The sequence below is a fragment of the Canis lupus genome, chromosome 31 (assembly GCF_011100685.1).
Source record: "Canis lupus familiaris isolate Mischka breed German Shepherd chromosome 31, alternate assembly UU_Cfam_GSD_1.0, whole genome shotgun sequence".
Lineage (NCBI taxonomy): Eukaryota > Metazoa > Chordata > Mammalia > Carnivora > Canidae > Canis > Canis lupus.
This window is the reverse complement of record NC_049252.1, coordinates 11,771,275-11,787,678: the sequence shown is the minus strand read 5'-3', so window position 1 is coordinate 11,787,678 and position 16,404 is coordinate 11,771,275. Positions and strand designations below refer to the sequence as shown.

General features: G+C 35.8%; 1 protein-coding gene across 5 annotated transcripts in view; it reads right to left on the bottom strand.

Annotated features, from left to right (window-relative positions):
* Window positions 1-211: 211 nt before the first annotated feature.
* LOC478384 (multidrug resistance-associated protein 1-like) overlaps window positions 212-16,404 on the bottom strand; it is an 86,988-nt gene continuing 70,795 nt past the window's right edge. For 3 of the 5 annotated variants that reach the window (XM_038581225.1, XM_038581228.1, XM_038581227.1), the window contains 10 exons: window positions 15,083-15,237; window positions 14,291-14,446; window positions 11,066-11,265; window positions 9,734-9,860; window positions 8,295-8,396; window positions 5,303-5,446; window positions 4,174-4,332; window positions 2,741-2,907; window positions 1,679-1,873; window positions 212-1,338 (listed from right to left, as the gene is read on the bottom strand). In XM_038581225.1, the coding sequence (XP_038437153.1) occupies window positions 1,212-1,338; window positions 1,679-1,873; window positions 2,741-2,907; window positions 4,174-4,332; window positions 5,303-5,446; window positions 8,295-8,396; window positions 9,734-9,860; window positions 11,066-11,265; window positions 14,291-14,446; window positions 15,083-15,237 (1,532 nt within the window). In that variant the 3' untranslated portion in view covers window positions 212-1,211. Of the gene's footprint in view, window positions 1,339-1,678; window positions 1,874-2,740; window positions 2,908-4,173; window positions 4,333-5,302; window positions 5,447-8,294; window positions 8,397-9,335; window positions 9,454-9,733; window positions 9,861-11,065; window positions 11,266-14,290; window positions 14,447-15,082; window positions 15,238-16,404 lie in introns of all 5 variants that reach the window. The other 2 variants (XM_038581226.1, XM_038581229.1) reach the window with 2 other exon arrangements.

The window sequence follows — 16,404 nt, the reverse complement described above, 5'->3', positions numbered from 1 at the left end:
ATTGTATACTGGGTACAAAACATATTACAAGGCACTTCAGGGATTGTAAAGACAGGATAATACACCTAGTGGCTTACATTCTAAATGGAGGAGGCTATACATAATATACGGTTTTATAACTTAAGGCAACTTTTCATAAATACCTGTAGGGGATGAACATGATTATGTATAGGAAGAAGCAAAGGTGAATAAAAGAAATAGTTGCTAGGTCTTCAGGAACATGTTAAAATATTTTATTAAAACTATCTTAAATGGAAAATACCATTAAAATTTGAAACCTTCAAAACTGAAGGGCAATTCAATAATATTGCTTCTAATACATAAAAGTACTAAATTAAAAGTTCTTTAGAATATGATTAGTATTACAAATCAACAATCTTCTCTTGAATGTATGCTAATATATAAATCACTGAGATTAAACCAGCCAAAAAATAATGTTTTAGAGAAAGTACGATTTTTTTACTCAGTCAATAGTAAAAAAAATATTATAAAATATTATTTTTAAATAAAGTACACCATAAAATTCAGTTAATATATAATAACTATTTCCAAAAGCAATTGAATAACCCTATATTTTTTCTGTGGTTCCTCCATCATTTTACATACTGTACAGTAGCTCAACACATATTATGTATGTCTATAAATACTTGTATTATATTACTCGAAAATACTAAGTCATTAGTTCTCCAAACATTGATCGGGTATCAACTATATGAAAATCACTATGCTAGGAACCTGACTTACAAAGATGACTGACACTGAGTACTTGCCCTCAGGTAGCTTTAGGGGAAGACAGACTAAAATAATTCAAATAGAGTATGGTCCCTGCCATGACACCAGGATGCACGTGGGGATGGTGAGAGTTCAGAAAAGGACAGCTAGATCAGATGGGAGAGCAGGGTAAGGGAGTCCAGGGGGAAAATCAAGGGGCACTTCGTGGAGAAGGTGACTCTTGAATGAAGTCAGAGACTTAAAGGGTAGGTGGCATGTAGCACTTTGGGCAATGTGGAGAAGGCAGTCATTCCAGAGCTGCATGAGTGGTAGAGAGAAGATTGGGTGCAGCCTAGGATAGTTGGAACTCTGGTGCTTTTCAATATTTTGGCAAACATGTAGCCGAGGGCCTGCCATTGTGCCGTTCTCCCCATTGTTATTTTTTTAAATACTAATCTATTTTTTATTGAGTACAATCAATATACATCTGAAATTACTTATTATTTTGTCACTGAGTCTTGTGTTATTCCAGCTTCTGTTAGCATTTCAAAGAAAAGTCCTTTCCGGCATATCAAATTCTGTGGTGTTTCAAATTCTGTAATTCTTCCAGAGTCTAGAACAAGTACCCTGAAATGTAAAAACAATCCAGTCAGGTCACCTTATTCAGTTTTCCAGTTTACCCTTTTTTTCCTTGCTAATGTAGAATTTAGATTACCATGTGAGTTATGTCACTACAACATATGGGTACTATTGAACTCAAGAAGTATATTCAGTTTTCTAATATTCTTTTAGCATTACCATATTCTTCTAATCATTTGAAAGCTATGCTTCATACTATTAAGGGAAATTTTGTATCTCTCAGCATAGATACAATCCTTTATTAGTAATGATATGTTTAGCATGTTCAGTGGCTATCTCTGTAGAGATACGTAGATATGTTTTATTTCTAAAAACAAATAAAGCATACCTATCTGAATCAATGATAGAATGCAGTCTATGAGCAATCGTCAGGATGGTACAATCGGAGAACTCTTTCCTGATTGTGGTTTGCACCAAATTATCAGTCTCAAAATCAATGGAGGCTGTTGCCTCATCCAAGATGAGAATTTTTGTTTTTCGAAGCAAAGCACGAGCAAGACAGACAAGCTGCCTTTGTCCAACACTGTTAAAAAAAAGGGGGGGGGGGTAAAATCAGTCCTGAAATTCTGTTTACATCACTATTCACTCTCTTTCTAAGCCACACATTTATTCATTCTTTTTTCAAGAAATATTTTGTCAAAAGCGACAAAAACCTCTACATGGAATTTACATCCTCCTAGAAAGACAGAAAAAAAGACATGATAAATGAGTAAAATGTATAGTAATAAGAAGACTTCAAGCACACAGAGAAGGAGGGTGTACAGGGTGGACCTGGGGTAGACATTTAGATGGGCCTGCCAAAGAAACCCTCACTGGACTGCGGGAGTTGCCTTTTAATTCAAACTTGTTCCCGGCAAAGGGAACAGCAGATGCAAAATCCCTGAGGCATGCAAGAGCTGGGCTGGCATATTCATGAAATAGTAAGGAGGTCAATGTGGGGGAAACAGTGAGAGGTAGGAAAAGAAATCAGAGTCATGCAGTGCTGGGGTTGAGGGGATCTAGCTCACATTCTTTAGGTTTCTGATCACATGAAAGGGACTGTCATTGGGCATCAAACAGCCATGAAGGAAAAAGGAGCCCCTACAACATTTTTAAAGAAGAAAACTATTCAAACAGAAGTCTTTACAAAAGATTAGTCAATTAAATAGTGACTTTTCATATCACATCATTCCCTTATTTCCCCCTTTCTTTCCTTCACCAGCAGTTTCCAGCTAGTGGTCACCATTTTATTCCTTGTCCTTCTTCCCTAGAGGGAATCAACAATCTTGTGCTTTGAATAGACCAAAGGAGGTCCTTGATGACTCAGGACCCTTCCCTTTGAGGCTAACTCAAAGCTTCTAAGGAGCCTTAGAATGAGTAACGTGGCCAAGCTTTGTTCTTAGCAGCTTACCTGAGATTTTCACCTCCCTCTGAAATCTCATGCAGCAGCTTCTCGGGAAGGGACTGCACAAACTCTTTTAAGTGACACAGTTCTAGCACCTCCCACAGCTCGCTATCAGAATACTTGTCTAGGGGATCCAGGTTCATTTGAAGAGTACCAGAAAACAAAACAGGATCCTAGAGAATGAAATCGGTCACCAGTAATCTTACTGTCACACAGAGCACAAATACATTTTTAAAAAGTCAGATTCAGGAAATAAAGAAAAAGCAAAATGATCAAACCTAAATAGTTCTAAAATTCATTCTAAATTGAAAATAACAGAAGAGAATCAGAATAAGCTATAAGTGCGATTAAATCATCAAAAATTTCCTGACCATCTTTCTCCTTCTCAATTACAATGTCAACACCAGCCACAATCATAATGATGATGATAAGTGCCATTTAGCAGAGATATACCATAGAATAGAATAAATACAAACCATACCATGTATATAGTATTATCAATCAGCATACCAACTCAAAAAGATGGAAGCCAGTATCCCCATTTTATAGTGACTGAACTAGAGGATTTGAAAAGCTCTTGTTCCTGCCACACAGAAAGTAAGTGGTTGAGTAGAATTTGAATAGGACAAGTCCATGCTCTTTCCAATATACCAACATGTCTGGTGAAACTGTATTTTACTATACCTGTATTGATGAGGTATAGTAAAATGAGAGGAATGAGTAATATCTCTTTTCTTCATTAAATTTTTCCTTGCCAGAATTCTATTCAAATTTGCTTTTAAGTAAATTCATGAATACAACTATATGTTTAAACAATATAACAAAGAGATTATATTTTAGGAAATTTTTAGAGGGTAATACAAAGATATCTCATAAGTGCTCAGTTTAAATTTTTCAAGTTCAACTGAATAAGTCATCTTTGACTGTAGATACATATTCTTGAGCCAATTTGCATGTTTGTTAATGATAGAGTTCCCTTCATGCTGCAGATAGACAAATCAAAGGACTTGAAAAAAATGATCTAACTGAATTATTGTTCTTTTCATCTTTTAAAATGTTTTTAAATTTCAAATCAAAGAGGCAAAATTATATACTCACTCTACCAATTAGGCAAAAGGCTCAGTGATTTTTTTTCTTCCAAAAAATACCAATGCATTTCAGCCTGATCTCTTACAATTTTATTTGCATTTACTATTATGAAGAAAACTTGTAAAGCAAAATACCAGTTTTTCAAATTGACAAATGCATTTAGGAAGAATGTTTTAGAGTAAGCGTGTTTAATAGGATTCAGTTGTTGCGATTTTTAATAACACATTTAAAATGCTCTGGCTTCTAGAAATGAATTAAGATGCTTGGAAGGAACAGATTTGAAAAAAAAAAAAAAAAGACGATTACCGAGAGGGAGTTAAAAAAAAGTCTACTGACAAAACAGACTTTACCTGGGGAATGATATTAAGTTTGCCTCGAAGGTCATGAAGTCCAATAGTTGATATGTCAATACCATCGATAATAATTTTGCCTCCTGATCTTTCCACGATTCGAAATAGACAATTTGAAAGTGTTGATTTGCCTGCTCCAGTCCGTCCCACAATTCCAATCTGTAATGAAATGATCATAAACAGTTTGCACTGTGCTTTCTGTAAGGGACTGGGGCTTTGCACTGACAACAAATACACTGGGTGTCGGGTCAGTGGGATTTAATTTTGCCAAATGGAATGACCCTGACTGGCATGGAAGATACAATATGACTTCTAATGATCACTCTTTATCCAAAGTTCATCACTTATGAGAAAGGCTCAGGTTAATATATGAGTTTTCTCGACTTTTGAGTAATTTAGTAACCATCTAACTAGAGCATGCCAGCAGCCCCAGGAAAAGCAGACCACCCCTGAACCATGTTGGGACTAGCTGTTCAGAGTGTGGTCAAGGATGACTTTGATAATGGGATGGTTTTCTCAGGACTTTCAAATGAGGCTTCTCCACCCTCCTTCCCCAAATAAAACAAACAGGACAGAAACCCTTTGCCAAAAGGATAGAAAATCCAAAGGAATGTTTGCAAAAGGCAGATGTTCAACCACTGAGTCATCCAAGTGCCCCGAGGTGACTATAGTTAATAGTATTGTATACTTGAAATTTGCTAAGATAGTAGATCTTAGGTGTTCCTACCACATCCAAAGAAAACCAAAACAAAGCAAAAACAAAATACCTTATAACTATGTGAGGTGACAGATGTGTTAATTTGACTGTGGTAATCCTTTCACTATATATATATGTATATCAAACCATCACATTGTACACTTTAAATATATATAATTTTTTACTTGCTAATAACTCAATAAAGCTGAAAAATAAAGTAACATGTTTCATAATATAGTATGCACAATTTAAAAATACTGTGTTTTTAAGAGGAAAAACTTACTCTGTATATACCAACCACCTGAGTTTATTATTTTTATATGAAATTTGAACAAAGACCATCTTATATTCAATACCATACTGTACTTTGACCTTAACAATGAGTGAATTCAGATAAAAGGGAAAGTGAAACTTATGAAATATATATGGTACCTTCTCTTCACCATGAGTCTGGAAAGTGATATCTTGTAATGCTAAGCCAAGATCATCTCGGTATCGAGCCTGATAATTAATAAATTCCACTATCCCTTTATCAGGCCATTGTGATGGAGGCCTTTTAGACATTATCCAGGGTGCCTTAAAACAAAGAAATATTATAATAATTATATCACTATATAATTATTACCAAAATAATTTGGTACATATAAAACAAAGAAATATTATGGTAATTATCAAAAAATACATTTCCCCCCAAAAATAATTATCATGCATATAAACAAAAGTGATAGAAAACATTCGTGGATATTATAATCTCCCAAAAATAGTTTTAAATATTACCAACTTCTATAACTATAAAACTTCTCCTCTGGTTACAAGAAAAACTTGGAAATAAAATTTTAAAGGTAACAAGGCTTCCTATCTTCTGTACAGTTATTAAGAAGAATCTTCTAAAACTGCAAAGTTGCCGAAGGTAACCTGTTTGAAATTTTAGCTGAGATGAGGATAGTCTGTCATTCATTCATTGTTCTGATACTGAGTATTTACTTAATGGAGATTCATCAGTGAGCCAAACAAATACAAAGTTTTGTCCTCACAGAGCATGCAGGATGCCAGAGAGACACAGAAAGAATCACATAGCATATGTAGAACGTTAGACAATGATAAAGCTTGGAAGATGGGAGAGAGGCAAGGTTAGTAGTGGTGGTGTAATTTTAAGTAGGGTGGATAGGGAAGTCTTGGTTGGATATGATACAGGAACAAGCCATGTGGATATGGGTTGAAGTGCTTCCCAGGCAGATAACTACACATGTTGGGGTCCTGAGACAGAGGTGTGTCTGGGACATTGGAGGAACAGCAAGAGGCAGGACAGTGTGGTGTCTGGGCAGCAAGGTGAAGTGTGCTCATCAGAGGGAGTGATCACCAGTGTCAGATGACAGATTAGGCCAAGTGAGGACTGACAGGAGACCACTGGTGATCTTGACAAGGACATGTTCAGTAGAGTGGTGGGATTGGAAGCCTGTCTGGAGAGAGTCCAAAACGGAAAGAGGGAAGTATAGGTTATTCCAAAGAATTCTTCTGTACAAAGGTGCAGAGAGATGGGGTTACAGAAGAGTAAACAGAATTAGCTGAGCAATTTACTTCTTCCATGTTAAGAGTTTCTGTAACAGTATTTGTCAGACCTGCATCAAATTACATAAAGATGATTTAAAAAAAAAATGTGTGGATGGGGGCACCTGGGTGGCTCAGTGGTTGAGCGTCTGCCTTTGGCTCAGGTCGTGATCCTGGGGTCCTGGGATCAAATCCTACATCAGGCTCCCTGTAGGGAGCCTGCTTCTCCCTCTACCTGTCTCACCTCTGTGTGTGTGTGAAAAAATACATAAATCTTAAATTTAAAAAATGTGTGGATATATATGTTTTACATGTTTTACTGTTTCTTTCAATTTGAAAATAACATATTTTAAAATTTATACATACATAAGTTTATATACAAAGAAATATATATACAAAAAATTAGAAAATATTCAAAACAATAAAATTATGTAGTGGTCACGACATGGCACTAGACTGAGCGAACCGAATACTAATCATTAGAGGTTGTGAAGGTGGATTAATCTTCCATTAAATTTGTGTGAAGAAGGAAGGTAAGACCTGGGGTAGAATCTAGGGGATGATTCAAAATTTAGGTAGGAATTGGAGGATGTAGATAATATTTTAGCATATTTATAGACGAAGAGGGGCAAGGCAGGCAGGATGCTAAGATGTAGAAAGTAAAGATGTAGAAAGTGGTTAATGGAGCAAAGTTTGACAGAAGACATGAAGAGATATTACCAAAAATACAAGTGGAAACCAGGTTTTCTATTTGAAGGAGGGATACCTCTTCCTAAGAGTTAGTTATGAGCAAAAGAGGAACATTACATGATTTAGATACCATTATCGGGAAGAAGATACAGAAATTCAGGTCAACTTTAGCATCTCCCTTGTTAATTCATTGAACTGGGAGGCAGAAATAACCCAGATAAGGAAAATATGCAGATAACTCAAATATTACACTGTATCAATAGTCTCATCCTTCTCCTTTCTAAATTATAATTAATTAAAGGGAACAAAAGAAACTGATTTATTCTCCTCCTCCTTCCCATCCGCAGAGATGTTAATGCTGAGGAAATAGGACAGAAGGTATAAACAATAAAGCAAATTCAAAAATTGCACAGACTTTAATTATTAGATAACTATACTCAGACACTTTTCACAACATAAAATTCTCACAAAATTAAATCTTAGGTTGCATATGTTACTCTACATTGATAGAGGACAAATCATTGTGCCTTCTAAAAACAGGTAATCAGGGATGGCTGGGTGGCTCAGCAGTTGAGTGTCTGCCTTCGACCCAGGGTGTGATCTCAGGGTCCCAGGATCGAGTCCCAAATCGGCTTCCTGCAAGGAGCCTGCTTCTTCCTCTGCCTCTCTCTCTCTCTCTCTCTTTGTGTCTCATGAATAAATAAATAAAATCTTTAAAAAAAAATAAAGACAGGTAATCATTTTTAATTTTTACATGTCTTAAAATTAAGTACTATTGCAATTCAGTTAACTCTGGTGTTTTTTCTATTTTAGTGATATATAAAATAATGGTGGATTTTAATAGATTGGGTTTCAATTTCTTTTTTTGTTTTAATATTATTTATTTATTTATGATAGACAGAGAGAGAGGCAGAGACACAGGCAGAGGGAGAAGCAGGCTCCATGCCGGGAGCCCAATGCAGGACTTGATCCCAGGACTCCAGGATCGCACTCTGGGCCAAAGGCAGGCGCCAAACCACTGAGCCACCCAGGGATCCCCGGGTTTTACTTTCATTGAAAACTGAATATCATAACATGAATTTGAAAAAGCAAGTTTCACTTCAAATTTATGTTTTTAAATGTCAATTCAACGTGCATTACAATATCTTAATCTTGCATCTATTTTTAGTTATGTATTAGTGCTTACCTCTTTATTCATATTTTCATATTCACACACTCTTTCAATGGAAACTGCATTGGTTTCAATTTCACAAGCTTTCCTCACCCAAAAATTGAGAGATTGAGTAATCTGGAGGAAAAAAAGCCAAGATCTTAATAAATGGTTCTTTAGCCTTTTATTAAGGCTATTTTATTATTAAGATATTAATAATATCTTAGAAAGTTTCACTTTTCGTAGTTTTCATATACTTTATCTCTTCTGATTATTTAACAACTTTAAATGTAAGCATAGTTATACATAAACACATAAGTGTTTAAGTATATTAAACTCATTCACATCATACATAACGTTTTTTTGGCTATAGATAGAATGAGTATAGTTCAACATATGTTGAAGGAGTCCCTCCTTGGTGTAAGTAATGATGAATACCAAGACTGACAGGATATGCCTCAAGAAATGTACACCTCAAGTGAGAAAAAAGTTGTGTACAGTGTTACCTTCAACATTCCTCACCATCATTCATCAAAAGGAGGGTTCTCCTAATTTTTCACCACTCTTGTCTCCTCTTTTTTTTTTTTAACTCTATTTTCTTCTCATTATACCCAGAAATATAGGTTGTAATTCTAGCCTAATTCTAAAAGCCAAAAAACTGTCAATTCAGTTTTTTCTCAAGTTTGGTGCCAAATCATTTGATGGCCAACTTGACTTGAACTGATATGGGGCTCTTAAAAGTCTTTATTTAACCCACTTAGGGTAAACATTCACATACTTCACTGCAGAAGAAGTCGATGGATTATTGGGTTCTGACCCAAACCTTGGCTATAGTATGTGTATCATATTTCCTTTCTACAAGCCCAAGTTCTGAATTCTGAAATGCAACTGCATTTAAGCATTTTGGATAAGGGATGAAAGGTAGGTACTCAAATCATCTAGGCTTATCTTCTAAATAATATGTAATTATATTCAGTAGCTTAAGGAATATTCTATTTTACAAAGGGCATGAACACACTCATACCACTAGTGCTTTTCAGTGTAATATAAAATACAGCTTATTAGGAAAAAACTTACAAGCAAAGTAGAGCATATATTCTCCCCAGGGTTTAGATTATCTCCTTGGTTAGGTTGGGCAAACCGGATGGACAGGCCATGGTGGAGAGAGGCCCTACCACTGTGACATTCTATAAATCTATAAGTATAGGAGAACAGGAAACTTCTAGGTAATTAGGCAATGCCATGAGTTTCTGAATCTTCTAGCATTCAGCCTGTTCTTTCTGTGAGCTAACTTAGAATTGCTGAGCCAGCTTCCTGCTAGTAGCAACAGAGGAAGAAATGAGCCTCTAGGGTAATCCAGATTTGTCTCTCATTACTTAGCTAATAGAATCTATAATTCAGACAGGCAAAGGAGCAGAGAGTTTAATTAACTGGATTATAAACATATCAAATACCACAAAATCATTATTACTTACATTTAGGGCATAGGATATGGACAAACCAACTATTGCTGAATCTATAGAATTGCCAGCCAGCACAGCAAGCAGTGCAGCAAAGAAAACCATTAAGTTGCCAAGGAATTCAAGCCTAACAGACAGCCACCTGTAATAATGGAAAATATTCCTCAACTGAGATGCAAAAGTTTTGGTGCACTTAGTATGAACTCTTCTCTGTGAAATGAAAATGTAAATATCAATAGCTGGCTGTTTGTTTTTTTGTTTTTTTCCTCACTTACTTAGAACTCAATCAAAATAGGATTGTTACAATGACGACAGATTAAAGGATTCCTCTGCATAAAAACACACTTGAGTTTTGCAGAACTTTGTTTTAAAACTTAATCAGAATTAAAAATAAAAAAGAACACTAGCTAAAATGTGCCATATTTTAAGATCCTATCAGAAAACAAATCACCTTTCCAATTACATACCCTTTTTTATATTATAAAATTAGTCTTCAAAAGTTAAAATGTGCCCAGCTATTACTTAATATTTCATTTTTCTCCTTTATGTGAAGTGATAATCTCAAATTTAAAATATGAATTATTATATGCAAATAAAATATATCCTACAAATACAAAATAAAACAGAGGATCATAACATTACTAATTCTATAGCATCCTGTATAACTTTCAAAAACTTGGAACCTGGGGTGCCTGGGTGGCTCAGCTGGTTAAGAGTTCAAATCTTGGTTTTGGGTCAGGTCATGATCTCATGGGTCATGGGATGGAGCCTTGCATCAGGCTCAGTGCTCAGCAGGGAGTGTGCTTGAAGATTCTTTCTACCCTTCTCCCTGCTTGCTCTGTTTATCTCTTTCTCTCTCAGATAAATAAATCTTAAAAAAAAAAAAAAAAAAACTTGGGACATTATTTTCATGTAAAATAGCATGTACTTTTTATTTGAATATAAATAGATACACTAACTTAAATGTATATTAAATATTAGACATATTTAAGGCCTTCTTTTTTTAAAACAAATTAATGAAATGCCATTACAGAGCACTCTTTCCGTTTAAAAGTCGGTGCATAAGACATCTAAAAAGAGACTGGTCTTGGGCAGCCCCGGTGGTGCAGTGGTTTAGGACTGCCTGCAGCCCAGGGTGTGATCTGGAGACCCTGGATCAAGTCCCACGGCAGGCTCTCTGCATGGAGCCTGCTTCTCCCTCTGCCTGTGTCTCTGCCTCTCTCTCTCTCTCTCTCTCTCTCTGCATCTCTATGAATAAATAAATAGTAAAATCTTTTAAAAAAATAAAATAAAAATAAAAAAATAAAAAGAGACTGGTCTTGAACAAGGCATACTGATGTGACTTACCTGTTTGAAATTACATTATTATAGAAACAGACCAAGTTCTCATTCACCACCTCTTTGTTTTGCTGGATGAACCTCTGTTCATGTCCAAAGGCCCGGATGGTGGACACCCCTGATAAAGTCTCACTAAAGTGGGAAATGATAGGAGAACGAGATGCTCCTGCCAATCGTCGGATCTGCCGAGAACTCGCCACGTAGTATCTCTAACCCAAAGACAGAAAGAGGCAGTTGAAAGATGTAATAGAAATTGCTTCACTGGTTTGAAAATGGCATGATACTTGAGTGATCCCAAAACGTGACGCTCAAATTTTAACTCCAGTACCTGTGAGTGTGGCCTCATGTAGAAATGGAATCTTTCAGATGTCATTAAAGATCTCGAGATGAGATCAGACCTGGAAATAGGGTGGGCCCACCCTAAATCCAATGCTGAGTGTCCTTGTAAGATACAGAAAAAGAGAAGACAAAAAGACACAAGGAGAAAGCCATGTGAAGATGAGATTGATGTAATGTGTGCATAAGCCAAGGAAAATGCCAAGAATTGCTGACAGTCACTGGAAGCATGAAACCAATTCTCCCTCAAAGGCTCCAGAAGGAACCAATCCTGCCTACACCTTGATTTTTGACTGTTAACCTCCGAACTGTGAAAGAATAAAATTTCTGTTGTTTTAAGCTACCAAATTTGTTACAGGAGACTTAGAAATTAATACACCCTTGGAACAGTAAAAACCCAAATTCTGGACAGCATAACTAGAACAGAATTGGGCAAAGCTCCACTTTGATAATCCTTTCAAACAACCACTACTGAGTACCTACTATGGAAGAAGCACCATGTCACATGTTGGAAATATGACTAAGGAGTTAACCCATTAAATGAAGGAAGGCAACCAAAGGTACAAACAATAATATTTTTGTACCTAAATATAATTATGAGAAAAAAATTGTTTTGGCCTACAAAATAACTTCACCAGTGCAGCCATAAGTCTAATTGTCTAATCTCCTCCAACTTGGTTGACACTAATTGAGATGGGTGGACACTACAGAGCTGGAGGGAGCATGCCCTGAGTTAACTGGACCAGCATTTATCAGCTCCAGATAATCATTACCAACTGTAAATGAAAATCAAGAGTTGCCACATCTTGCAAGTTTTTCCAAGAAGATCTTTGGACCTGGAGTTTTATATAAAATTCTGATTTTAAAATATCTTTGTTTTAGTAAAAACACTAAGCAAGCTGAGCAAAAACATATCTGAAGCTACATATGGCCTGTCAACTTACAGTCTACACACTCTCTGTGTAAGTGCCCTGGAGAGCACAGAGGATTATGGCATTCTGGGACTGCAAGGAGGCTCAAGAGATTATCATAAAGAAATTTTCATAAAATTTCAGTGAATTATAGAAGTCCTGAAGTCCCTTCCATGAATCTATCGAGAGTATTTACCTTAAGAACCATTGATTTAGATCAATGCTTCTCACACTTTAGTAAAAATCACCTGGAGGATTTGTTAAAACACAAACTCTAGGTCTCACTCTGTTAGATTCTTTATTTCCTCCCAGTTTTATTAGGATGTGATTAACAAATTATATATATATATATTATTATATATATTATTATGCACACATGTGTGTCTGTGGATATATGTTGTAAAATGTGATTTTTTAAAAAAGAAGTACAACTAGAGATTCTGATTCAGTAGATCTGGAGTATAGTCCATAGGTCCAGGGACCCTCCTTTGCATAGCACTGATATAAAGCAAACCTCCTATTTTATAGGGAAAGCAAAGAAACCTGGAAATGGAAGTGCTGTGCCAAGCATGGGAGTCAAGAAAGTGACAAGAACTTGAGGCTACTGAATTCACTTCAGGGCTCACCCTATATAGTGTCCCCTAACAAGATATGGCTTCTAGACTATTTCCACCCCTGGTCATCCTAGTATAGTTTACCAACCATAAAACTATCATCTAAATTTTCACTTGTGATATGGGGGTTGTTTTTTTTTTTTTTTAAGAAGATACAATAGATTCTCAATATTATCCCTCATATCCTAGATTTTTTTTCTTTTAGCCCTAAGACAGTGTCTACCCTGGAGGACTTTCAATCTCACGGGGGAGACAATTTGTGGTCTAAAAAATTGCTATAATACTAGCAGTATAATAAATCCATAATATCTAGATGAGTTTGATCTCTTTGCACTATTTTGGTGGAGAATACTTCACACAGAAATGAAATATGACCTAGGCCATGAAGGATAAGTAAGATCCAGTCAAGGCAGAGAGAATAGGGAAAACATAGGTAGTGGGAGGAATAATAATAGCTTAGGTGTAGAAATGAGAACATTATTAACATTCTCCTTTGGGCAGATCAAACTCCAATATGAATTTTAAAGCTTAAATTTTGGGAAAGCATTGAACTACCAGAACTGCATCCTTTTATGTAAACAGCCTCAAAATACTTTCATATTTAAATTAAATATGTGTTAAGAAATTTCCTTGTATACTGTGGCCCCACAGTGACATAATTTTGGAATGTGGTTGACCACATTTTAATTGGAAAACAAAGACATGTATCACAAGAGATCGATTTACTTCTTCTAGGAGTACTTTACTGATATCAGGGATAACAGGACAAAAAGGCAGTATCTGTGTCTCTTTTGGATTTACAGGCAAATTTGCTTTCTGCTAAAATGTAAATACCATAAAGATTCTGTGGAGATCATAAAAACACACGACTCTGTTCTGCTGCGGCAGGAGCACAACTGACTGACAGCCCAGCTGCTTCTGCTCTGGATCTACTACTCTATTAGCATGGAGGCCATGTAACCCACAGGTTGCTTCCAGGCAATAACTGAGTATGGAAGGCAAGGGTGCTAACGCAGGCCCATTTTGGGGTCACGTGGGATACTCCAATGGGTGACATTGGTTGTAGACTTCCCATTCATGGAGATGGATCTTTCCATAGAACTGTCCTGCAATCCAAGATTTTTCACACCCAATCCTCTTCTCTTCATCACAGGAATCAGATCTGCATCACTGTCTGAGGGCTCACTCAGCCTTCTCCTGCTCCCTCTCTTCTATCTGTTACAAGCATTCCCCAGTAACTTTCTATTAAATGGGATCCTTTTTTGAAATCTGCTTTTTAAAGAATGTGAACTAACAGTCCATTTAAGTGGGTCTAAGCCTATATTTGACTGTGAACTTATGTTATTATTACACATAAAAATCCAAGTACTTACCTGTATAGTGAAATAGAGGAAAACCAAGGGAATAACCCCTAGAATGAAGGGTGGTAAAGCTCCCCCAATGACCAAAACTGTTCCAATAACATCCAATGTACAATTCACCCAGGTCCGTAAGTAGTAATGGAAACGTATATCAATTATAAACATGTCCTGAAAAAATTGATATCAGGTCACTTTATTTTTAACTGTTCATGGTTTAAAATGAGGAGAAGAAGAAATATGTCATTCAATGTAAAAATCTTTAAGAATTACCTAGATGTGACAATCTGATGATAAATCTAACTACATGGTCTTTGCCTTCCCCAATCCACCCTCATGTATTTTCCCCCTGTGGTCAGTTGTAGTTGTTAAGAGGGCATTCTAATAACAAGATGCCTATGATCAAGCAATTTGTACTTCCCAATGACAATGACAACTACACAGCACTTTTTAAGCAGAATGCTTAAAATCCAGTTATCTTCATATAGACTTATATTTTCTTTACTTCTCAGCCCAAACCCATGATTCTCAAGCTGAGTGTATGTAAGAATTGTAGTAGTAGACACCAGAGCACATATGCTTTTTGGATTCTTTCAGCAATTTTCAAGGGTTATTTTTTGTCTGAAAGATGTGATGCTGCTAGACATCAATTATAAATTTCCCAAGAATTAGAAATAAAATAACAAGAAAATCTATACTAAACATAATCCCATCTTTTCAGGGTGATTTTTTTTAGTACCTTATTACAAGGTACTAAATATGGATCATTTTTAGGTATGCTATTCAGCAAGGTGTGGTTTTACTTACCTTGGTGAACCGGTTGATGATCTGGCCTATGGGATTGGTTTCAAAAAACCTGAGCGGGAGGTGCAGCACATTATCCAATAGTTGAGCATGCAAAGTTCGAGAGGCAGCCAGGGATCCTCTGGTGAGTATATAGGCTCCAGAGCAGACAAAGAGACCTAAACACAAATTGTTATCAGAGATATGTTAACCTCTTAAAGGAATTTTGTACCTTAACTCTCAAAAAGTTGCTTATCATAGCATTTTTTTTACATGGAAAACTCAAAGAATAAACTTAACAATGTGTAATTGTAGAACAGACTAAGTATAGATATATATGGTGCATTGATAGCAAATATAGACACTCTGATGGGTTGCCATCTTATCAAAGAAGTGTGCTCCTTATTCATAAGCATAGGGCCTAGAGAAATACACAAAACGTAACGGAATGAACAGGTTCACAGAACACTAGCAATCCATTAATTTTGTGATACGGTAGTTACCGGTGCTGCTAGTCAAATATTTTTAGTTCTCTTAGCTTCTAGATCCATGGTAAAGTTGTTTTTGGCCTCCTTGTGATTTATGGAACCTTATGAAGAGTTCTGAATAAATTGAAGGAGAAACAATAACTAATACTGGGTTACAGCATTAATCGCTGTTATTAGAACTGCTAAAGTTTATTACCTTTGCATAGTGCTTGCCAACATTTATAATGGTCTGGAATTGCTTTTCAACTTGGGTGCCAAGAATAAGCAGAGTCCTTTTCCTGCTGACCCACAATGAACACATGGTATGAGTAAGGAATAAATAAATAAATAAATAAATAAATAAATAAATAAATATTTATATATAATATATAAATTTATATATAATATACATAAATTAAATATACATATTTAATTTAATATTTATTTATTTATTCCTTCCTTCATTTATGGGTCTCAGCTACTGAGATTTGGTTGGTGGAAGGGTTGTTCTTGCAACAACTGAAAAGACATACATATAAATAATAAGCATAGAGCTTTAGTGGAAGAGGTTGAAATAGTTGTCAGCTTCTATTGAGTATTGTTACCTGCATTTGACAAACTATGACAAGAAAGAGACAAGCTCATCAAAGAGCTATCAGTGTGTGAGAAGAAATGAAAGGACAAAAAGTTCTCAAATTAAAGAACTTGTAGGGCTGGAAGAAGACATGCTTTGATACAGTGACTGGTGAAAGATGGATATGTGACTCAAATTGTTTCAAGGAGAGTAACTCCATGGATTTTTATAGAAGGAAGTTCTTTGAGACAGAACATTTCCTTTTTTTTTAATTTTTTTTTTTTAAGATAGTCACAGAGAGAGAG